At 36.0% G+C, this 25,734-nt stretch overlaps 1 protein-coding gene across 1 annotated transcript in view; it reads right to left on the bottom strand.

Annotated features, from left to right (window-relative positions):
• Window positions 1-25,734, bottom strand: part of RANBP9 (RAN binding protein 9) — a 91,891-nt gene that overhangs the window by 28,806 nt on the left and 37,351 nt on the right. The window contains exons 3-5 of the mRNA XM_045866351.3: window positions 11,136-11,188; window positions 10,066-10,233; window positions 5,916-5,938 (exon numbers count right to left, since the gene is read on the bottom strand). Coding sequence (XP_045722307.1) covers window positions 5,916-5,938; window positions 10,066-10,233; window positions 11,136-11,188 — 244 coding nt within the window. The remainder of the gene's footprint in view (window positions 1-5,915; window positions 5,939-10,065; window positions 10,234-11,135; window positions 11,189-25,734) is intronic.

The raw sequence follows: 25,734 nt of genomic DNA, 5'->3' as shown, positions 1-25,734 counted from the left end.
TCTAATAACTGTAAGATATGCCATCATTTTATGTTGAAGAAAAAACACTGCCCATTAAATCTGACAGGCCACAGAGTCTAAGATGCACCACCATTTCATGTCAAAGTATGAAAAATGTGCATCTCAGAAGTTGTGGTAGTACATCATACAATAAGATATTATAAAAAATTTGTATACTGACACAGAAAGATATCCTATATATTACTAAATGAAGAAAGCAAGCTAGAGACTACATAAACTATGACCCTACTTTTTCTGGAAACATTTAAATAATGGACAGACTGGCTAACATAAGTTTAGAAACAGATCTGGAAGGATATACACTCAAGTCAACATAGTCATCTAAATAGGTTGGGATTATGAGAAACTTCTCTTTTGTACATTTCTGTACTTATAAACATTTATTATTTGAATACTTAACACTATATATTACTTCTGTAATCTGAACACGATAAAAAGCTAGAAGTGGTAAAGCTAGCTGGGGTCAATGAAAAGTAACTGTATTTTTTATACTACTTACTTAACTTTAAACCTGAAGAATTGGAGAGAAAGGAATTAGCCCTTAACTGGCTAAACTACTGGCTAAACTATATGTTTAAATATATCTATATCTATATCTATAGATACATAGATATAGATATATAGATACCTCAGACTTTTTAACTTGCTAGGCTATAGATTTCTAAAAATATAACAATGCAATCGTTTTTAGCATAATCACAGAGTTGTGCAACCATCACCACAACTTAATTTTACAACATTTTCATCATTCCAAAAAGTAACCACACACCTATTAGCGGTCCCTTCCCACCACCCATCCCGTAACCCCCAACAACCACTTTCTGACCCTACAGATCTGCCTATTCTGGACATTTCATACAAACGGAATTATATAATATGTGGTCTTTCCCTGACTGTCTTCTTTCGTTTGGCATAATGCTTTCAAGGTTCTTCCATGATGTAGCATGAATCTAGGCTGTGGATTTATGTAAAACAATGTTTTCGGGTGCCTGGGTGGCTCAGTCGTTAAGCGTCTGCCTTCGGCTCAGGTCATGATCCCAGAATCCTGGGATCGAGCCCCGCATTAGGCTCCCTGCTCCGCGGGAAGCCTGCTTCTCCCTCTCCCACTCCTCCTGCTTGTGTTCCCTCTCTTGCTGTGTCTCTCTCTGACAAATAAATAAATAAAATCTTTAAAAAAAAAAATAAATAAAACCATGTTTTCTAGGAAACTTTCTAAATTAAAAAACATCTACATAAGAAGGGGAATTATAGGGGCACCTGGGTGGCTCAGTTGGTTAAGCGTCCGCCTTCAGGTCAGGTCATGATCTCAAGGGTCCTGGGATGGAGCCCCGCATCGGGCTCCCTGCTCAGTGGGGAGTCTGCTTCTCCCTCTCCCTGCCACTCTGCCTGCCTGTGCTGTCTCTGTGTGTCAAATAAATAAAATCTTAAAAAAAAAAAAAAGAAGGAATTATATAATATGTGGTCTTCTTATGTAGAATTAGTAGAATGAAAAGTAACAAAATGAGACATTCAGGAATGTCTTATGTAGAATTAGAAACAATGAGAATTACGTAAGTCTCTATGAAGAGAAGATCTCCTAACTTCTATTAACCTATGAAAAATACAGATCCTACAAATATTCAAAAGCTAAATATACACAAAATCATATTCTCAATAGGATAATTTTGTTCTATTTTAAAAATGTTTTCTAATGAAAATGAAAGCAAATAATGTATCTATAGAAAGTAGATTTCAAATTGGCCGAAAGAACTGGAAAGCAGCTTCATTTTTTTTTTTTTTTTTTAAGCAGCTTCATTTTAAATGAGAGCAGCTTCTGTAACAAAAGGAATTGACCTACTCCCAAACTGAATGAGTTTACAGACGGACACTTCCCCAAATGGTGAGGTGAGCTGGGGTAGAAAGATCATTTTGAAGAAGATACAAGGTAAACACCCTAGGTTCCATGATAAGTGTGATACCATCTAGATAAACTTCTGTTCTGTAAATACACTCTCTACCAGGATTTAATGCTATAACTGGCTAGTGAGAGATCACAGGTACAGAACATACAAACACTTCTTTGGTGGGGCCCTTAAGGGAAAGACTAACTTTTTTTTTTTCCTTTTTAAGTAGCAGAATGCTATGCTGCATGGGGGAGTCCCAGAAGATCTCAGAGTCACAAAAATAAAAAGCTCTCAGAACCACCGTATTTAAAAAAAGAAACAAGAAAAACCTTCTAACAACCACCATAACCACCACTTTACCCACTGTTGTTACAAGGCTGAATATCACCACTGATTAATTATAGAAAAGGCAAAAAACATAACTGGTGATTCTAAAATGGGACAAAAATAATCAGAAGACAACACAAAGATAGTCAACATGTCTACAACCAGCTAAGCCTTTTCCAAATTACCACCACTTGTACAAGTGAGGAACAAAAGCTCATAAAACATCTGCTTGCTCCGACAAGCCGGTTTTACTTGCTTAGGGCCACAAAAGAGGTAAAAACAAAAACAAAAACAAAAACAAAAAACCCCAAACACGCAACCAGCTGAGCCTTTTAGCCAACTGCAAAGGAAATGGAGTGTCACCCGCAGCCTCTGAGAGATCTGAGCACACCACCCTGCACGCACCCGGCAGCCCCGCCTGCAGGCTGCCCTCCACTGGGTTTGGGACCACAGCCCCACTCGTCCACTCACGGATGTGAGCACTACCTTACTGCTCCTCCCTTTATATTAACTCATCTGCTCGCTACTGGAATCATTCTCCTCAGCAAATAAACATCCTGGTAAATCAAAAAAATCTTCCATCGCCTCCATTTCTGCCACCAGCTACCATATCCCACTTGCTTCCGCCCTATTTCAGTCGAAATCCTTCACAAAGTTGTCTGTACTTTGTGATTTCCCTCCTATTCTTTTTTTAAAGATTTTATTTATTTGACAGAGACAGAGACAGCGAGAGAGGGAACACAAGCAGGGGGAGTGGGAGAGGGAGAAGCAGGCTTCCTGCCGAGCAGGGAGCCCAATGTGGGGCTTGATCCCAGGACCCTGGGATCATGACCCAAGCAGAAGGCAGCCACTTAACTGACTGAGCCACCCAGGCGCCCCACCTCCTATTCTCTCTTAAACCCTTTCTGGATCAGGACTTCTCCATCACTCACTCTACTGAAACTCTGTGTCAAAGTCACCAGCGTCCTCTACTCTGCTAAATCCGCTGGTCAATTCTCAGTCCTTAGCTTACGTGTCCTATCACAGGGACATCTCCCACAGTTGATTTTGCCTTTCGTCTGGAGATGCTTTCTTTACGTGGCTTTGAGGACACACCCAGTTCTATCTAAGTCTGCCTCCTACCTCATGGATTGCTCCTTCTCAATCTCCCTTTGCCGGTTCCTCCTCTTCTCCCCAACATGCATGCCCCTCTTCTCTGCCTACACACACTCTCTTGTGGATGTCATCTGGTCCCATGACTTTAAACACAGCAATGCCAAGGATTCCCAAATTTTTGTCTCCAGCCCAGATCACTCTCTTACATGGCCAACTGTACACTTGGGAACTCCATTTAACTTATCCAAAAATGATCTCCAGATCCCACCCCCACCCCCAAAACCTGCTCTGCCTATATACACACTTCTCATATCAGTAAGTAACATTGCCATTCTTTCCATTCCTCAGGCCAAGAATCTCAAAGTCCTATCCTCTCTCCTGTTTTCACATCCAATCCATCATAAATTCTCTTGGCTCTCATCATATTTATTTTTATTTTTTAATTTAACTCTTCAATCTACCTGGAACTTACTCTGGCATAAATATAAGACAAAATCCTAAGATTACACACTTTTTCAAAAAGATAAACACTGGTTCCATTATCGCTTATTAAATAATGCTTCCTAGTAAGCATGTTGATTTCAGACTCTGAATTTTCCTGGGCTTACTAGCAAAGCCATTCTCTATTATAACTTCAATTTTTTCTGTTTTATTTTTTCTAGAATTTTCTTCAGGAATATTAATAATCTATAGACTGGATGATTACTCTCCGCCTCTGATTCTCCTGTCACCTTTCTCAAAGCATCTCTGAAACTGGCATGTGTCTGACGAACAGTGGCCCCTTACATCTGTCTGCACAGGTATGAAACTACTGAAGAGTAAGCTCTCTGAACACTCTGCAACTTGACTGTTTTATCCTGGCGAAACAGCTGGATAACTGCTACCTCTAAGACATTTTAGTCAACAAGTCATGTATGGACCAACTAAGAAAGAAATATCAGAGTCCTGGTTCTTGTAGTACCTTCTGGTAATGTTAAAAACTGAGAGCATCAGAGCCTGCACAATGCAATCAGGAGCTTGGAAGAAAATGCCACAGACATAATGGAGAGCTCTTAAGAAATGTTCTTGATGGCACAGAAGACAGCATCACGTAGAAAACCCTAGACATCAACTCTAAAAAAGGGGTTTAAAAGATTGGATTCTAAACATGAAGTTTGGGGAATACCTTAACCAATCTATATTCCTTATTTCATTATTTTCGGGTGTGCAAGTGATATTGATTAAAAATCTATATTTAAATACCCTAAGAGATCATTCAGTAAATACAAAATAACAATTCTAAGAGATAACAAAGCATCCTATCCTAGTTTGTTGGTCTTCCCCCCGCCCCACGCCGCCCACCCCATTAGTGTTAGATGTGATGCATGTTACAATGGGCAGTCTTCGCCTTGGTAAACAAGGTATACAGAAGCAAAGCAGTCCCCAAATCTCTAAGGATGTGAGTCACTATTACCAGCTGCCTGAATTTCAGCAATAGCCTCCTCACTGGTCTGCCTGCTTCTGCTGTAAATCCCTGCCCCAGGCTACTTTTCAACCAGCAGTCAGCGATCCTTTAAAACTGAAGCTACACCATGAGAACGGAGGCTCATTTCACTCAAAGTAAATGCCCAAGTACTTACAATGGCCCTCCAGGTCCATGAGCTCGCTGACCCTCCCCCACCTCGATCTCGGACTCATCTAGCACTCTCTGACTTCGTCCCCTCTCTGGGACCCTTGCTTATTTGGGCTCCTCTGCCTGGGACATTCTTGCTCTACCAACCCATTCCGTGGACTCCCTCGCCCCGTCCTAAGTCTCTGCTCAAGTCCTCCCTTGCAAACCTTGGCAAAGGTGAGCGAACCGTACAGCCCACGTAGCCCATGTTCTGTCTTTGGTACTCCCACTTTCTTTAAAAAGTACCTACCACCGTTTAAAATGTTATTATTTATTTGTCTTTAATGTATTGTTTACTCCTATTCCCCAGCTTGAATACTTCAAGAGGACAGAGACCTTCACCTGTTTTGATGCATGATGCATCCCAAGCACAGAACCTGCCACACAGCAGGCCCTCAATATACACTGTGTTAATAAATGACCACAACCAAGGGGCGCCTGGGTGGCTCAGTTGGTTAAGCGACTGCCTTCGGCTCGGGTCATGATCCTGGAGTCCCGGGATCGAGTCCCGCATCGGGCTCCCTGCTTGGCAGGGAGTCTGCTTCTCCCTCTGACCCTCCTCCCTCTCATTCTCTCTGTCTCAAATAAATAAATAAATAAAATCTTTAAAAAAAAATAAACGACCACAACCGCTGTGCCGCCACTTGCCGAAAAGTTCAGCGATACCAAAGAAACATATTTCAAGCGAATGCGGTGACAGTGACATTACAAGGTGTAATCAATTCTGATTTCTTTCTTTAGCTACAATGCAGTTCCCTTGTGCCAGAGCACCCAGTGCCGCTGGAGCCTAATTTCTGAAGGTGCAAGCAAAGGTGGCTAGAGAAAAGATCTCTCCAGTCTATGCATCGCATATAAGCTTGATAAATATCAGCAAGACAGAATTCCAAACGTGCTTAATTAAAAATACAAAACAGTTTTTAAAAGAAAGTATGTCTTACCGGTAGGTCGGTGAAAGCAATACCTAAAAAACAAACAGAACAAAACAAAACAAAAAAAGTGGCATTAGACATGGTTTTTCAAAGGCAGACGATAGTGACAAGCTGAATTTATAACTGAAAACAAGGGAAGGAATGGCAAAGGAAGGAAAGGAAAAAAATTAAAACCTAAATATAAAAAATAATGAGACTAGTATTTTTCTCAGTAACACGAACAGAGGTCTGAGTGAATGTTCTATCTCCTTTCCAGATCAACAACCTCCTTGTTAGTCACACACCGGTGTTATTTCTGAAGTACTGCGACTGCCTCCAGGACTTCGGTTCCAGATAGATCTTCTAAGCTATGTCAAGAACCATATAAGAAAACTGGTTGCAAAATAGTCACGTCTGATTTTTGACCCACACCCAAGCTCCTTTACCCAGTCTTATCATTTAATCTTCCTCACCTAGATTTAGCTTTTAAGTAATTTGGGGGGGGGAAGGGAAAGAAGAGATTTTTTTGTTACCAAGGGAAAAAAAAGTGAATAACGTAAAATACAGTACTTTGGTTTCTTAAAAAAAATTTTTCTCATGAAAGTACATTCTTAAATAACTTTTAACTATTCTGTGAAAAAACTCAACTCCTCATTCAAAGGATCCAAGATTTATACAGTTGAGAATTTCTCATGAATGTCCTCTGACAGTAACTTCACCAGAGTCATGTTCCAGATACAAGTCAGAGGAGTGAGTCTACTGGCATTCCCCCAAAGTGATTTGATAATCTTTCTTCAAATATTTAAATACATTACTCCGCTGAAAATAAAATAATAAATAAACCAAATATTTCTGTAGGCCCTCATTCATATGTTTAAAAAAGACAGCTCTAGAAAAACAGGAGTCAGTTACTCTCAACTCTTCCAGTCTAAACACACATTAAAACAAAACAAGAACCCCACGAGCACCACTACCTCTCCTGTGTTGATCACCATCTAAAAATTGAGGGCGTTTCCATTAAATTATCTTTTAAGGTCTCCTCCCACTTGAGATTTAATGGCTCTATAATTGTGTTGTATCATCAGAAAACACAACTATCTGACTCTACCTACTAAAGTAATAAAATTAAAAGACAAACGGACTATACCTCTCTACCATATGGTTTTGAATAAATGTATAAAAATAGTGGTTTGTAGTTAAGTCCTGTTTTATGACTTTTAAAAACTAGTAAATTCATGTTGGCTTGTCAAAAGGAAAGCAAAGCTGGAGGTCCCCCAAGCCCCCTATAAAACAATGATTACTTTTAGCTTTATTAATAAATAGAACGCAAAGTGACTATAGGCCAAATATGAAAATTTATTCTAAAATTTTCAGAAAACTAAAAAGGATACAGAAAATAGAGAATATTTTAATAAAATATTACACCAATTGTATCTTAGTATCTTAATCTAATTTAGCAGCCTAAAAAATTATCTTCCTCAAAGATGTCTACTATAGGAAAGATTGTCTATTTTTACAGTAACAAAAATTCCTTTTTGTTAATAATTACTGAAATTCTCAGTCTTTACCAAAAACTCTAATGAAAAACCTAACTCAATGCCACAGGTTAACATTTTTGAACACTGCCAAATATAGCCACACCTGTACACATTCAGCCCACAAAAAGATGCCACTTTAATAAGTTAGATTTAAAATTTACACGGGAGACAATTTTTTTTATATTTCTAATTTTCTGATTTGTCCAAGAGGCTTTTCAAAAAGCGATCTCCAAGTGATGATGTTCAATAAAAGTCAAAAAACTTCCAATTAAGTTAACCTAGATACTGAACTGTTTCTCCTTTAACTATTTTCTCAAATAAGAGCCTTTCTATTTCTATGATCAGTAAATATATATTTTGAAAACCTTCATGAAACAGAAACTAAAGATGTATCAGCTTTTGGGTAGAAATGATCCACTTTGGGAAGTATAAAACAACAGTATAGAATATTTTTATCTTCTAGATGCTAGAATTTGGACCAGAGGGAAGCAACACTTCTGTGAAGACCCAGACAGTAGATCTTTTCTGCTCTCCAGGCTCTATGGTCTCCGTCACAAGCACTCAGTCCTGCCACTGGACAGGAAAGTGCTATACACATTACACAAATGAATGGGGGTGGCTTTGTTCCCCTGAAACTTGACTTAAAGCACAGACAGGAGACCAGTCTGGATCAGGGGCCGTGGCCTGCTGACCTCTGTTCTGGAAGAGTAACTTTTTACCACTGCATCCCCAGCATCTAGCCCAGACTCTGGCAAACAATGATAAGAAACATGTAATGAGTACTCACTATGTGCCAAGTGAACTCCTAAGAACTTTGCATGCATCATTTCAGTCTACTTTAACAACCAAAGAAACGTAGGTATTACCGTCATTCTATTTCACAAATTGAGGCACAGAAATATTCATAAGGTCATATGGCCTAAGCCAGGAGACAAACCCAGAGAACTAAAGAACCCATATTAACGGCTCTTATATTGCCTATGTGCTTAATAAACATTAAATTTATAAATGAATATTGACAAATGTCTCAAAAATTTAAAATTAGAACGTGATTTTATCATTAAGTACCCTTTTCTTAAGTATCTCACATTTTAAAAATAGTTTTCTTATTAAAGAGAAAATCTCAATATAAATGTTTGTGAAAATCTAATAAGAAACAAATAAAATCACATCACCTATGATCTTTCCATCTCCCAAAACAAAATTTCTTGTCTGCAATAAAGTTTTAAAAAGCTGTAAAAAGACTAATTTTGGTTTTAAAAATACACCTCCTTTTGCATTTTCGAATCAAAAGTCATACCTAAAAACAGATTTCTGCAGTTTAATTTAAGATCAAATATCTTAAGCAACTAAGGCAACTAAGACCATCCTGGGTGAAATGCTTTGATAAGTCAGCCAGAATAGTAACAAGAAATAAACTAAAAAAGCTGCATCCTCTGGAAACTGGTTGACCACAGCAATCAAATCACAAATACATGTATCTTGCTTGGTGTCCTGAATCAACATTCTTGTACCAATGACAATATGAGGGTCTACTGTGGACTTGGGACAACCTTTATGTCAGGTAAGACAGTACTTCAGAATCAGTATTAATAATTAGAAGGAAAAGACTTAAGCTGAATATAAAAGTGAAGACACTAATTTTATATTAGGACTATGCTGAGACACTAAAAAAGAATAGCTATCACCAATATAGCCAGAAATTTAGAATTTTCTACTATGAAGTGAAAGACAACAGTTTTTGTGTTATATTAAAGAACATCTATTATATGCCTAAGGACACTATTTGCAGTCTAATTTTTAAATACTATTTACGAGCACACCAAAATTTTTGCCTTCTGAGGCTAGTTTCTGCTTCCTTTCGCTTTACCTCATCAGAATTAATTTGCTTTGAATCAAGACTTTTCAAATAATGTGACACCACTTTATTTTTAAAGCATCAGTCTTACTATCCTTTATAGTTTCTGTATAAAAACAAAAACAAAAAAACTTCTAAGAAAAGGGAATGTAACCACCACACACAATTCTCAATTTGAAAGGCTACGGGTACATGTGCAACTAAAAAGCCCCATTTTCTACTAGTCTTAGAATGGCTACGCTTCTTTATGTTTTCATTAATTTCCTTTTTAATCACCATCTGTCTTTTATCCTTAAAAATTCTGCTGTTACGGTTTGAGTTCTGCTCCATTCTGCACCACGGTTAGCAGGCCTGCCCTCTGAGTAGGTCAAATGCCTTTCGTCTGGTTGATAGTATCAAGCCTCTCCTTCGTTCTTACCCCATACACTCCACTCAAAACTGACAGCCTTTTTCTCTTAGTACCTGTTACTTAGAGAATTCAGCCATACTATGAAGTGTTTAGTGTTTTACTCAAAGCAGGAAACACTTAGCATTTCTACTACTAGAATAAATAGGTGAGCACGGGGATTATTGTCACAGTTATTCCCATACATGTGATACAACATGACTTTCACAGAACACACATTTTCACCATTTCTTCAACTTCCACCTGGAAAAAACAAAGAAATAATGTCCAGAGGCATGTATTTATAATCGAGGACTACATAATGAATGTGACTACCATGCTGTAAGTACAATAATCACAATATTTGATTATTTTACATGCAATACAGTATCTTAGTACCTAAACTATGTCCATTCTTGGTGTAGAAGCAGGTATTGTTGATAAGGTTAACACAACAGCCAATGACATCACCAGTCGTAAAAGTTGGTCCATAAGGTTGTCCCGTTCCAGAAGAACAAAATGAATGTCCATCATCCCCATGATAACCATATGAATGTTTATCCCAGCCTAAAGAGAAAGTTCCAGTATATTTACAATGAAAAGTAAGGTTCCTCTGTACTAGAGCTATTCACTAAGATTATGACAAGATAAGCAAGAGTAGTACAATAGATGACAGCACAAAGATAAAATTCCCAAATGTACATTTAAATTTCCAACAATTACACCACATGATTTCTATATTAAAATACTGTTTACAACATTAAGGAAAATAAATCTGCCACACAGAAGACTAAAACATGTATTAAAGAAGACTCCTACTGTTAAAAAAAACCAAACAAAAAAACCCAGCAAGACACATTTTCCATGCATATTTCCTTTGCTAACAGACCAAAGGAATTTTGCTTTGATTTAAACACACACACACAGTTTAATATAAAACAGAAGATTTTTCTATTTTCAAAAAGTTTCCCCCAAAATTAATTTTTACCATTAGTAAAAAGAGTACCAGAAAATATAATCCAAGAATCACTTTCATCTGATTAATGGTTTTGGGAAACAGTTCTGCCATCTCAACTGACACCTTCCTTGGTTTACTTTTACTGTCAGCCTACATTCCCAGAATATTAAACAAATGAAAACAGGTTAAAAGCCAGGAATGTGCTGGGTAGCAAAGAGAATCAATCACATTAAAATATTTAAAATAGTTGATAATGACTATGTAATGGAAGTTAAAACACCAAAACAAGCAAAGACATAAAACAAAAAAAAATGCATGGTAGATGTTAAGTTTTGCTAAATAGCACAAAATTTAAATTTTTAAAAACCACTTGGCTTCCACTTTGAACTTGTAACATAAGGGATTAAAACCACAGAAAAATCAATGTATTTAACGATTTCAAATTATTACTTCAAATTTTTAGCCAGAAAGATGTAGTCATAAGACAGTACTATAATTCAATTACAAGTACCTGGTAGTCTATTCATGTTCACACCTTGAGCAGAAAGACCAATTCCCATGTAACTGTTACAAAAAAAAAGGGGGGGGGGGGAGAAGAAGAAAAGCAGGTTATTATAACCATGTATGTAAAAATTACCAAATACTCTGAAACATATCAAAACCCAACCCAAGCTGAAACTCACAAGACAGCTACAAAAGTTTTACAATTCATTAAACAGCAAAAAAGGCAATATTAAGCAACAATGAAACCCAAATTCACAGTAAATTCCTATAGTTCTCATTCATAAATACACCCAAAGTACTAGTAATAATTATGCACTCTACTAACAACTTAAAAACCTTTCAACTTATCTACACTTTAGTATTTAGGATTAAAACTTCTAATAAAGGGGCGCCTGCGTGGCTCAGTTGGTTAAGCCACTGCCTTCGGCTCAGGTCATGATCTCAGGGTCCTGGGATCAAGCCCCGCATCAGGCTCCCTGCTCAGCAGGGAGTCTGTTTCTCCCTCTCCCACTTTCCCTGCCTGTGCTCTCTCTCTGTCAAATTAAAAAAAAAAAAAAAGACTTCTAATAAAAAAGACACCTAATAAAAAAAAAAGACTTCTTCTTATGGAAGAAAAAAGAAACAATAATTAGGAAACTATTTTATTTCCAAAAAGACACAGTAATAATCTAGACCACAAAAAAGGGGACATGGATATATATTTGGAAAAAATGTCAAATTCATATAAAAACATCTGAAATATTTAATAAAATTACACTTAAAAGTATGTACTGTATGGTATCCACGTACTGGTTTTCTCAGAGTTTGGCAAAATGACAAAATCAAATTAAACATGGGACTCTTAGTTTTTAATTTATCAAACTCAAAGAACAAAATTATCTCCAAAAAAAGAAATATAAAAGGAAAAAGTAATTATTAAGGTATGTGATTCATTTTTAAAAGCATATAAAATATTAATAAAACCTAATAAAGATAGCTGAAAAGTGGGAAGAGTATAAAGCAATACACTTCTAAGTACTGACGCAAAAAGAAAAGAAAAAGAAAAGCCACCAACTAAATAAAAGAATAAAGTAAATCCAGTCTGTGAAAGGCTGACTGACTATGATTGCATCAAGAGTTAAAATGGCACTTGATAAATTTCAGCTACCATTTTTATTTATTTTTTAAAGATTTTATTTGAGAGAGAGACACACACACCCAGAGTGTGAGCAGTGAGCATGAGCAGGAGGAGGAGCAGGGGCAGAGGGAGAAGCAGACTCCCCACTGAGCAGGGAGCCTGACCTGGGCCTCGATCCCAGGACCCCAGGATCATGACCTGAGCTGAAGGCAGCCGCTTAACTGAGCCACCCAGGTGCCCCTCGGCTACCGCTTTAATAAAAACTCAAGCAAAATAAAAGGAAACTAAAATATGACACACTTTTTTCCAAATCTAATACTGCAAGATATTCAACAGTAAACACTGAAGCCATTTATATTAAAATCAGGACATGGAATTGTCTATAACTGATAAACATTATTTTAATTTATAATATGATTTAATAATATTTAATAATTTATTTAATATAATGGATTTAATAATTCAATGATTTAATACTATAATTTAATAATATAATGAAAACAAATAACTAGTATAGTATTAAAAGATACAAAATAATCTTTATTTATAGTTGCCATGATTATATACATAGAAAACTACAGAAACTACTAAAAGCTTTTAGAATTACAGTTGACCCTATAACAACGCAGGGGGGTGCTGGGGTGCTGACTCCCATGTGGTCAAATATCCATGTATAACTTGATTCCTCCAAAACGTAACTACTGGAGCGCATGGGTGGCTCAGTCAGTTAAGCATCTGCCTTCAGCGCAGGTCATGATCTCTGGGCCCTGGGACTGAGCCCAGCATTGGCATCAGGCTCCTTGCTCAGCGGGGAGTCTGCTTCTTTCTCTCTCCCTCTGCCCCTTCCCCCCACTTGTGTTCTCCCTGTCTCTCAGATGGATAAAATTAAAAAAAAAAAACCAAAAACAAACCCAAACTACTAATAGTCTGCTCTTGACTGCCTTATGGATAACATGAACAGTGAACTGACACAAATTTTGCAGATTATGTATATTATATGCCATACTCTTAGAATAAGGTCATAAGGAAGAAAAAAGAAAATGTTAAGAAAATCATAAGAAAAATACATCTATAGCACTGTACTGTATTTACTGGAAAAAATGTGCATATAAGTGTACCCATGCAGATCAAACCTGTATTTTTCAGAGGTCAAGTGTAATTAAGTTTTTTGGCAAAGTGACTGGATAAAAAAAAAAAGAAATTTAAATGTCTCTTCTAGTAATACTAAGTAGAGGACAAAAAGTAGTGTAAATATACCAGTCACAAAACTATAGAAATCATAAAACAGGAATCTCAAGTAAGGCATAAAAACAATATATAAAAAGATGTAAATAAATGGATATACTATGTATCTGGCATAACTTGACAATACAAAAAAGACTATCTTTCCAAAATGAATATATACATGTAATAAGACTTAAGATTCCCAATAAATTTTCAAAACTAGAAAATGATTTTAAAGTTCAGATGTAAAAATACAGAGTTTTAATCAAGAAGAATATTTTCAAAAAGAAAAGTAACTTCATGTTTGACCTACTAGATAGCAAAACTCCAAGTGAGCTGAACTCACAAAAGCAGTATTTCTATCAGTAGCAGGTATCAAGTAAGACAAGAGTGACAAAACATCAAGAAACAACATTTAGATACCTAGTCAAAAAGATTTATTAAGTGTGTATTTTAGTTCAGCCCCTCTGTTCCAAACTTAAGTACTGGGGGTGGATAGACTTAAGAAGGTACAAGATTCAAGTCTTGGAGGAGAAGAAATGCAAAGCTGTGAGCAGGGATACAGCTAGGGACTTGTAAAGCTCTGCGTCTCTGAGCACTCGTGAATGGCTACGAGGCTGCCCTTCTGAGGACACAAGGACTAAGCACGCTCCACAAGAGGAACAGGGGCCATGCTCGCTGCTTAAAGCCAAAAACTGGCTTTCAGACAGGCTCCTGAAAGAAGATAAGGAAATGCTTATACCACCTGTTGCCTTGGCTAAAGCTTGTTGGACACTGCAGTCTACTTAAGAGACGTAGAAGTCTCTTGACTAATACGGAACAAAGCAGTCGAACAGATCAGTGACTGAATTGGCAAGGCTGCTAATTCACCTTGAAAAAGAACCTGAAAACTCTAACGTACACCTGCTTTTAGTTTGTGGGCCCAGGTGTTAGAAAGTACAAACCGTAATAAAGAGAAGTAAGTATAGAAAAAGATGAACAAAATGAAGAAATCCTTTAAATTTCCCAATCAAAATGAGACTACAGAAGCAAAACTCTAAAATACACCAAATACACAGAAGGCCAGGGAAATATACAACTGCAACATGAATGCCTTCTAGATGACATGAACAAGTGGACGGTAAGACAAAGAGGACATTTTAAAAAGTATTTAGGATATGTAAAAGAAAAAAGGAACCATTAGCACTGAAAGTTAAAGCTGAACATCAGTATTTATTGAGATATTTAGCTAATTTTCCACAACTGAAAAATATATTGTTGAATTGAAAATGCATACCACACTGAAGAAGATAAAAATAAACTCTCACGTGGGCCCACTGTAGAATATCAACACATAATCCTTCTGAAGAGAAAAGGCAGATTATCTCAAAACAAAACAAAACAAAACAAAACAAAAAAAACCACTAATGACAATAAACAATGGCACAAAGTACGAAGGGTAAAGAACTGCCAGCCTAGAAGTGACTGCCCAGATAAAGTATCACTGAAAATGAGGGCAAAATAAGGTATTTTAAGACACTAAAAAGGTAACAGCTTACTATCCACAGAACCTCACAAAAGAACTATTTGAGGATCTGCTTCAGTAGAAAGACAAGTAAAAAAAAAAAAAAAAAAACAGAAGAAATACATGGCTCAAAGAAACAATAATCAGCACAAAAAATGATGAAATATGTAACTAAAAAGAACGAAATTCTTTAAAAATACTACTGCTTTTAAAACCTATAACCCATATTTAACATGCTAGAATACAATTAATGGTACTTTGCATATAAAGACATAGGAAAACATCACCCACATTCAAGAGAAAAGAAACAAGAGAGAATGACTCTGAGATGATGAAGTGTTTGAAATTAAAATATAAAGAATTCTGGAGCAGCTGTTGTTCCAATGCTCAAGGAAGTAAAGGGAAATGTGCTTGCACTGAATGAAATGATAGCGATTTCAACAAAGAAAAAGAATAAAAAACCCCAAAATTCTGGAGCTGAAAAATATCAGAAATAATCATCTACTTATGTACTTAATGGCACACTGGAAAAAGCAAAACAAGTAAGTAAAGATGAAGACAGAGCAATCTGAAGAACAGAGAGAAAAAATATTAAGGGAAAAAAGAGAGCCCCCTGAGGCAGCATCAAAAGGTCTAACATACATGTAACCAGAGTCCCACAAGGAAAAAAAGAGAGTGGGTTAAAAATTTTGAGAACAATTTCCCAGATTTGGGAAAAGAAAAACATTTATAAATTCAAAAAGCATGGCAAACCTCAGCAGGTTAAATACAAAGAAAAGCACACCTAGGCACAAATCAGTCGAACTGCTGAAAACTAAAAAACACTGAAAGCAGCCAGGAAAAAAAAGACATTTTACTGTCATAGGGACACTGAGCTGAATACTCACTTGTGCATTTCTCCTAAGAATATATGAAGCCCAGAAGAGAGTGAAATGAAATCTCTATCAAACCAAAGTGGGACTCATGCTATATTATCACATTTAAGGTCCTTAAATTCACTGCACTATACAAAACCAGGCAGTAAAAACCACAGGGCTTATGGGGAAAAATGGGGTTAAGAGCACAGCATTCCCAAACTCTATCAGTAACACATTAAAAAAGAGAAGAACCCAATTTAAAAAACCCCCAAATTCAGTAAGAACCATTTTACACATGCTAAATTGTTTAAAACACATAAACACTACAATAAATATGGCACTTTACACTGAAAAAGACCTAAAGTTTACTTGGGGAAGCAGGTGACACAGCACTGTAGCTTGTGGGTTATTGTGAAGTGCTGGAAGGAAAGTTACTTGACGGGCAAATCTGTCCCAGCAGATGTGGACGGGCGTGGCTTGCAACACAGGGAACCAACACAGTTGGTGCATGTTTGAGGTGTGCAGGATATATAAAAACAAGCTCAAATTCAACAGCAGTGAGGGAGTGGCAAGATTTTTAAAGCACATGAGCAAAAATGTATTATTGTGGTACTCTGTGTTTAGCAAAGGAAACAAGACATAAAAAATTTTCAGATCAATATATCAATACAGATATTTACGAATTTTACATTTATTAGCATTTTTAAAATTATGGTTGTACCAAATATCAAATAACAGAGACTAAGACAAGTTTAGTTTAATTCCTACTACAGATAGGTTTAAGTCTACTAAGCTGATTAGTTTCCCATCTGTTCTCTCCATTCATCCTCTCCTATGTTCTTTGTATTTTTCTATATTTAACCTTTGTTAACTTTTTGCTATACATTTTGGTTACTGTATTAATGAACACCTTAAGTGTTAAAAACTGCATCTTTGACATATCCTTGATTGAATTAGTATATTTATCACATGATGACAATGTAAAACACAAAACTTCTTAAGGCCTGTTGACCTCTTCCCACATTTTTGCTACCGTTGTCATGTTTTATTTCTTAAGATTTTATCTGTCAGAGAGAGAGAGGGAGTACAAGCAGGGGGAGCTGCAGGCAGAGGGAGAAGCAGGCTCTCCGCTGAGCAAGGAGCTTGATGTGGGACTCGATCCCAGGACCCCGGGACCATGACCTGAGCCAAAGGCAGACACTTAACCGACTGAGCCACCCAGGTGTCCCATGTTTTATTTCTTTATATGTTGCACACTCCACAAGAATGTCACCGTTATTGCTTTATATAGTTAATGCTATTTTACTCTACTAGATACACAACAGACTTCTCATCAGAAACCATGGAAGCCAGAAGGCAGTGGGATGATCTACTGTGATGCTGAAAGAAAAGCCTGTTAAAGCAAGAATTCTATACGGAGCAAAACTATACTTCAAAAATGGAGAAACAAAGATATTCCCAACTAAACAAAAACTGAAAATTTGTCACTAACAAACCTGCATATTAAGAAATAATACGGCAGAAAAGAAAGGAAACTAGATAGTAACTCAAATCCACACAAAGCAAGGACATCAATAAAGATAACTACACAGATGAACATAAAAGACAGTACAAATGACTTGTTTCTAATTCTCTTCTATCTAAAAAACAAAGCAGTGATTATAACATTTTGGGTTTAAATTGTATACATACATAATTTTGTGACAATAATAGCAAAAAGGAGAAGGAAGAAAATAGATATATTATGGAGCAAAATTTAACATACTATTGGAATTAAGTTGTACCACTCCAAATTAAGATATTATCTGAGTAATCCTCCAGAGCAAGCACTAAGAAAATAATTCAAGGGGCACCTGGGTGGCTCAGTCAGTTAAGTGTCTGACTCTTGGTTGTGGCTCAGGTCATGATTTCAGGGTTCTAGGATCCAGCCCTGCACTGGGCTCTGCACTCAGCAGGGAGTCTGCTTGGGATTCTCTCTCCCCTGCCCCTCTCCCTGTTCACTCACTCTCTCTCAAATAAATAAATAAATCTTTATTAAAAAAAAAAAAAAAAAAGGAACTCAATAACTACAGAAAAGAAACCACAATGGAATTAAAAGGTATACTAGAAAACATTTAATTCATACAAAAGAAAGCAACAAGGGAAGATCAGAAAAAGAGATGTAAGACATGTAACAAGTATCAAAATGGCAGACTTAAGGACTATGTTATCAATAATGAGAATAAATGCAAATGGATAAAATCATCCAATCAAAAGGCAGAGATCCACTGGATAGTCTTTTCCTTTTTGGAAAAAGATCCAGTGATATGTACTCTACAGGGGACACTTTAGATTTGAACATACAAACAGGATGAAAGTAAAAGGAAGGAAAAAAACATACTAAATAGTAATCAAATGAGAGGCTAGATATCTATACTAATTCCAGACAAAACAGACTTTAAGACAAAAGTTGTTACTAAAAACAAAAGAACATATGTATCATGATAAAAGAGTCAATACATCAAGAAGACATAAAAATTACATACAAATACAAACCAAACAACAGAGTCCTATTTAAAGCTAAACCTCAAAGAATTAAAATACACAATTCACAATAGCTGACAACTTCAATAACTCACTTTGAATGATGGATGCAACAACTAGACAGAAGATCAACAAGGAAACGCAAAACTGAACACAACTGTAAACCAAACAGAACTAACAGACATCTGTAGAACTCTCTGCTAACCATGGTGGAGACATTCTTCTCAAGAGCACACAGAAGAATCTCCAGTATCTATTAGGCCATAAAACAAGCCTCAATACATTTAAAATAACTGAAATTATAAGCAGTATATTATCCAACCACAAGGGAATTAAATCAGAAATTACAAACAAGAAAAATTTCAATGTACACAAATATGTGGAAACTAAACAACACACTAAAAAAAAACAAAGAAATCACAAGGGAAATTAGAAAATACTTAAAAATGAATGAGAATGAAAACATAACACATCAAAACTTACAGGATGAGTCTAAAGTAGTATTTAGAAGGAAATTTATAGCTGCAATTGCCTATATTTAAAAAAAGAAATATCTCAGGGCACCTGGCTGGCTCAGTCAGTAGAGTGTGCGACTCTTGATCTCGGGTTGTTGAGTTCAAGCCCCATGCTGGGTGTAGAGACTATTTAAAAATGAAATCTTAAAAAAAAAAGAAAATAAATATCTCTAATAATCCAACTTTCTACGGTGAGAAACTAGACAATAAAATTTAAAAAAACAAAAAACAAAAAAACCCTAGTAACCCCAAAGCAGGCAATGGGAAAGAAATAATAAGATTAGAGCAGAAATGAATGAAATAGAGACCAGAAAAACAAAAGAATCAATGAATCCAAAAGTTGGTTCTACTAAGAGGAAAAAAGACTCAAATTAATCAAATTGGGAACAAAAGAATGGTAATTACTACCAAAGTAAAAAAGAGATTTTAAGAAAATAAAAATAATTATAAGAAAATACTATGAACAACTATAAAGCAACATATTACATAACCTACTTAAAATGGACAAACTCCTAAAAGTCATAAACTACCAAAACTGAATAGCAATCTTAAAACTTCCCACAAAGAAAAGCTGTGCTCAGATGGCTTCATTGGTGAATTCTACCAAACATAAAGAAAAATCATCACCAATCCTCAGACTCCTCCCCACAAATTAGGAACACTTTCTAACTAATCCTACATAGCCAGTGTTACCCTACTGTCAAAATCAAAGACACCACAAGAAAACAATAAAACTATCTTTATGAATATATGTGCTCATATCTTCAACTAGCAAACCAAATCTGGCAACACACAAAAAGGATTATACATCATGACCAAGGGGAATTTATCCTAGAAATACAGGTTGGTTTAGAAACATGATCAATGTAATACACCACACTGAGAGAATAAAGAATAAAAGCAACATGATCACTGACACAGAAAAAGATTCAAGACAAAATCCATCATCCCTTCTTTATAACAACACTCAACAAATTAGGAATAAAAGGGAACCTCCTCACCTGGTAAAAAGCATCTATTACAAAAATCCATAGCTAACATCATACTTATTGGTAAAAGACTAAATGCTTTCCCCCTAAACAAGAAAAGGATATCCTCTTTTACCATTTTTATTCAACACAGGACTAGAGGTTCTAGCTTGAGCAATAAGGCAAGAAAAAGCAAAGGCATCCATATTGTAAAGATAGGAGTAAACACCCTCTATTCACATACAACACAGTTTTGTATATAAAAAATCCTAAAGGATCCTTACCAAAAAACTAATACACAAGTTCAGCAAGATTGCAGGATACCAAGTTCAATATGCAAAAATCAGTTTTGGGGCACCTAGGTGGCTCAGTTGGTTGGGCGTCTGACTCTTGATTTCGGCTCGGGTCACAACCTCAGGGCGGTGGGATCAAGCCCCACACTGGCCCCATGCTCAGCAAGGACTCTGCTTGGGATTCTCTCTCTCCCTCTCCCTCTGCCCCCTCCCCCATGCTCACGTGCATGCTCTCTAAATAAATAAAATCTTAAATCAGTTTTATTTCTATTCTTTAGCAACAATTTCAAAATGAATTTAACAATTCCATTTACAACAGAATCAAGAAGAATAAAATACTTAGAAATAAAGTTAACAAAAAAAGTGCAAGACTTGAATGCTAAAAACTACAAAACATTGTTGAAAGAAATTAATGAACATCTAAATAAATGTAAAGATAACCATGTTCATGGACTGGAAGAATACTGTTAATGCTGTCCTAATTAATCTAGAGATACAAGACAATCCCTATCAAAATTCTAACTTGCTTTCCTGCAGAAATTAACAAACTGATCCTGAAATTCATATGGAAATGCAGGGGGCCCAGGAGAGCCAAAACAATCTTGCAAAAGAAAAAACTTGGTGTACTCACATTTCACAATGTTAAAACTCACTATAAAGTTAAAATAATTAAGAGAATGTCTTATTACTGGCTTAAAAACAGACATATATATTAATGCAACAGAATTAAGAATTTAGAAGTTGACCCTTAAGTTTATGGTCAATTGACCTGGACAAGAGAAACAAGACAATCTAATGTAAGAAAGATTGTCTCTTCAACAACTGACGCTGGGACTAGATGTATCTATGCAAAAGAATGAAAGTGAAGCAATACCTCAACACCATATATAAAAATTAACTTAAAATGGACTAGAAAACTAAGAGGAAAAGCTAAAAAGTATAAACTCTTAGACAAAAACACCAGAGTAAATCTTCATAACCTTGGATTAGGCAACAGTTTCTCAGATATTACACCAAAAACACAAGTAACAACAACAAAAAGATAAAGTAGACTTCATAAAATTATAAAACTTTTGTGTGTTGAAGAATACTATCAAGGAATTTGAAACAGGAGAAAATATATGCAAATCATATAGCTGTTATGGGATTTCTATCCAGAATACATAAACAACTCTTACAATTTAGCAATAAAAAGAAAATCCAATTAAAATATGTGCAAAGGACCTGAATAGACATTTCTCCAAAGAAAATAGCCAGTAAGTACATGAAAAGATGCTCAATATCATTAGTCATTAGGGAAATGCAAATCAAAACCACTATGAGATTTCACTTCACACACCCTAAGAGGACTAGAATCAAGAATATATGTATTGTCAAGAATGAGCATTTAGAATTTTCACAGTTGGTGACAATGAAAAACAGTGCAGTCACTTTGGAAAATGGTAATGGTACCACCTTGAAATGGTAATCATAGTTTATGACCCACCAATTCAACTCCTGGCATCTATCCAGGAGAAATGAAAACATATCCACACAAAAACGCTGCACAAATGTTCGTTAAGAGCATCATTCATAACAGCCAAAAACATGTTTCTACCTACTGATGAATGGATAAACAAAATGTGACATATCCTTACAATGGAATATTATTTGGGAACAAAAAGGAATGAATACTGATATATGCTACAGCAGGAATGAATTCTTAAAACATTGTTACGATAAATAAGCCAGGGAGTGCCTGGGTGGCTCAGTAAGTTGAGTGTCCAGCTCTTGGTTTTGGCTCGGGTCTGGTCCTGATCTCTTGATCTCAGGGTTGTGGGGTTGTTCTCAGGAAAGTCTGATTCTCTCCCTTCCCCCTCTGCTCTTCCCTACCTCCTCTCTCTCTCTCTAAAATAAATGGATGAGGGCGCCTGGGTGGCTCAGTTGGTTAGGCGACTGCCTTCGGCTCAGGTCATGATCCTGGAGTCCCTGGATCAAGTCCCGCATCGGGCTCCCTGCTCGGCAGGGAGTCTGCTTCTCCCTCTGACCCTCCCCCCTCTCATGTGCTTGCTCTCTCTCATTCTCTCTCTCTCAAATAAATAAATAAAATCTTTAAAAAATAAAAAAATAAAATAAAATAAATGGATGGATCTTTGAGGGGGGGAGGGTAAATAAGCTGGAAACAAAACAAAGGACACATGTTGTATGATTCCACTTATATAAAATAAAATGCCCAGTGTAGGCAAATCCATAGAAACAAAACAGGTAAGTGATTGCCTAGGATTGGGAGAAGTGACTGCTAATGGGTACAGGATTTCTTTCTCAGGTGGTATATCAATTCTAAAATTAAATAGTGGTAAGGATCGCACAATTCTGTGAACATACTAAAAACTACCTAATTGTATGCTTTTAAGGATACATTTTTATGATTCTGAATTATGTCTCAATAAAACTCTCGTTACAGCATAAACAAGAGGTCTTTTGTTTTCAGCTCCAATATGTAAAGAGCTTGGAATCTGTCATTCCTTCCCCACAACAAGAAAAAAAAAGTTGAACAAATAAAGCTACAGAGCTTACCATGAGCAGGAGCCTCTGAAGAAAAGTAACTGGTAAGAATACTTCAGAAAAAATAACGAATTCCTGAAGGCAGAGTATAAACTAGCTTCAAGCTTTAACACTCCTGAAGGCCCAGTCTTAAGCCTCCACATATATTCATGAGTTTTACCTTTAGTAGCTCTGCCAGATTATCATCCAGGAGGAAGATTTCTTCCAGTTTTGGGCATGGGAAGAGGAAAAGTAACCATTCTGAGATATGGTCAGAGCAATGTGTCCTCCTTTTATTTATTTATTTTTGAGAGAGAGACAGACAGACAGACAGACAGACAGAGGTGGGAGTGGAGAGGGAAGAGCTGAGGGACAGAGAGAATCCCAAGCAGGCTCCACGCCCAGCCCCATGCAGGGCTCAATCTCACAACCCTGAGACCACCACCTGAGCTGAAATCAAAGAGTTGGATGCTTAGCTTAACTGAATCACAATGTATCCTCTTTAACAAACACCTGCCTTCAAGGCAACTACTTTATCAGAACCTTTTTGGAATTAGAAAAAGGGCATTTAGACAACTCCAGTTCCAGTTAGCCTTCATGACTAAAGAGGGGGAAGGAGGGAAGACTAAGTTCTTCTGTAGTTCACAGGAAAGGAACTCTACTCCACTGTAACAACTGAGTTTTAATCATAAAATTATAGAACACTTCCTTTCCCTGGTACCTTATCACATCAGCAAAGTTCTAGTATAATAGTATAGTAACAGATTACAACTTAGAGAGGTACAAGACACAGACTCTATTTTAGGAGTTTCTAGGGAAACCACAAATAATAGTGAAAACAAAAACAAGGAAACCTGAGAAAAATGAAGCCTCTGAAACCATCAAACAATATACACACCAAGCAAACATTAAACACAACTTGACTCCTAGCCAGATTCTAAAACTTCACACTAAAGATCTATTTACCTAAGTTCCTATTACCCAATAAATCACATAAAATTTTCAACAAAAGATTACATTGACTACTAAAAAGTAAGAAAAGTACATTCTGAAGAAACAAATCAAGCATCATAACCAAACTCAGATAAGACAGAGATTCTGGAATCATCTAACCAGAATTTAAGATAACTGTTATTAATATACTAAGCTATAAAAAATAGTTTTTTTAAATCCTAGAAGGTAAAAACACTACCACAAAAATGCTTTTGATGATTTCATCATTAGGCTAAACACAACTGGAGAAGCAATCAGTGAGCCTGAAGATATGTTAATAAAAACCTCCCAAACTGAAATGCCAAGAGAAAAAAAGGAATGGAAAAAATCAGAGCATAACATATAAGAACTGCAGGACAATTATGAAAGGTATAACATACACATAATGGGCATACCATAAGAAGAAGAAAGAAACTTGGGTATTTTAAGTAATAATGGCTGGGAATTTTTCCAAAATTAGCAACAGGCATGAAACCAAATTTCAGAAAGCTCAGAGAACACTAAATAGGATAAACTCCAAAACATAAGCACCTAGGCTTATATTCAAATTTCAGAAAGTCAAAAAGAAAATCTTGAAATAAAGGACAAAATGAAACAAAAACTTACCTTTAAGGAAGAGAGTTAAGAATTACATCAGATTTCCTCCCAGAAACCATGTAAGCAAGATGACAATGGAGTGAAATATCTGAGTGTTGAAAGAAAAACTATTCTAGAATTCCGTATCCAGCAAAATTATCCTCCAAAAGTTAAAGACAAATAAAGACTTCTCAGGCAAAAGAAATATTAAAAGTTCTTGAGAGAAGGAAAAAGTATAGACAGAAACGCAGATTTACATAAAGAAAAAGACAAGGAATAAATGAAGATAAAATAAGATCTTTCATTCTTATTCTGAATTGATCTTAACTGTTGAAAATAATAACAGTGACAATGAATTAGGCAACTATAGTTTATGGATAAGTGAAATGAGAGCAATAGTACATGAGAAGGGAGGGAAAAATTGATTATCATCTGTTATAAAGCACCTGCTGCACTACTGTAAAATGGTAAAGTGTTATTTGAAAAGGGACTTGTATTCATTAAAAATGTCTACTGCAAACTCTAAGGCAACTACCAATAAAATTTTAAAAAGAAGTATAATTGGTATCTTAAAACAGGAGAGAAAATGCAATCATAAAAAATGTTCAATTAAAACCAGAGAAGGAAGAAAACAGATTTAAAAAAATAAAGCAACAAGGAACAAATGCGATGAACAGAAAGCAATTACCAATAATGCTGACATTAACCCAGTTACAATAGTCACTTTCGATGTGAAAGGTCTAATTTACCAATTAAACCGACAGACTGGATAAGAACACAAGGCCTAAGTATATGTCATCTACAAGAAACTCACTTTAAATATAAAGACAGATCCCTGAAACAAATTATATTAATAAAATAAATATAAATAAATAAATAAGACACAGATTAAAAGTAAAGGGATGGAGAAAGGTATATCATGTTAATAAATACTTATCAAAAGAAAGCAGGACTAGCCATATTAATTTCAAAGCAGATTTAACAAGAAAAATTACCAGAATTAAAGAGAAGAATTTCATAATGATAAAGAATCAATTCTCAAAGAAGACATAATAATCCTTATTATGTTCATTCACCTTATAACTGAGTGTCAAAAGCTGTGAGGCAAAAACTGATGGAACTGCAAAGAAAAACAGTCAAATCCAGACATCAACAAATTTGCATTATTAACTGGCAGACACAGCAAGCAGAAAATAAGTAAGGATGTAGTCAAACTCAAAGCACCATCCATCAACTGGATTTCATTGACATTGACAGAATACTTCTATTCTGTGCCAGTAACAGCAGAATACACATTCTTCTCAAATTCACAAAAGCATTCACCAAGACAGACCACCTTCTGCTCCAGCAATCACACTCCTAGGTATTTACCCAAATGAGCTGAAACCTTATGTCCAGACAAAACTTGCACATGCATGTATATGACAGTTATTGTTCATAACTGTTAAAAACTGGCAGTAACCAAGATGTCCCTTGATAGGTGCATGAATAAAAACTGTAATACATCCATACA

The sequence above is a fragment of the Mirounga angustirostris genome, unplaced genomic scaffold (genome assembly GCF_029215605.1).
Source record: "Mirounga angustirostris isolate CCGP_5_RB_7025 unplaced genomic scaffold, mMirAng1.0.hap1 SCAF_8, whole genome shotgun sequence".
In the NCBI taxonomy this organism is placed as follows: Eukaryota; Metazoa; Chordata; class Mammalia; order Carnivora; family Phocidae; genus Mirounga; species Mirounga angustirostris.
Note: the sequence above shows the minus strand (reverse complement) of the source record. Positions and strands in the feature narration are given on the sequence as shown.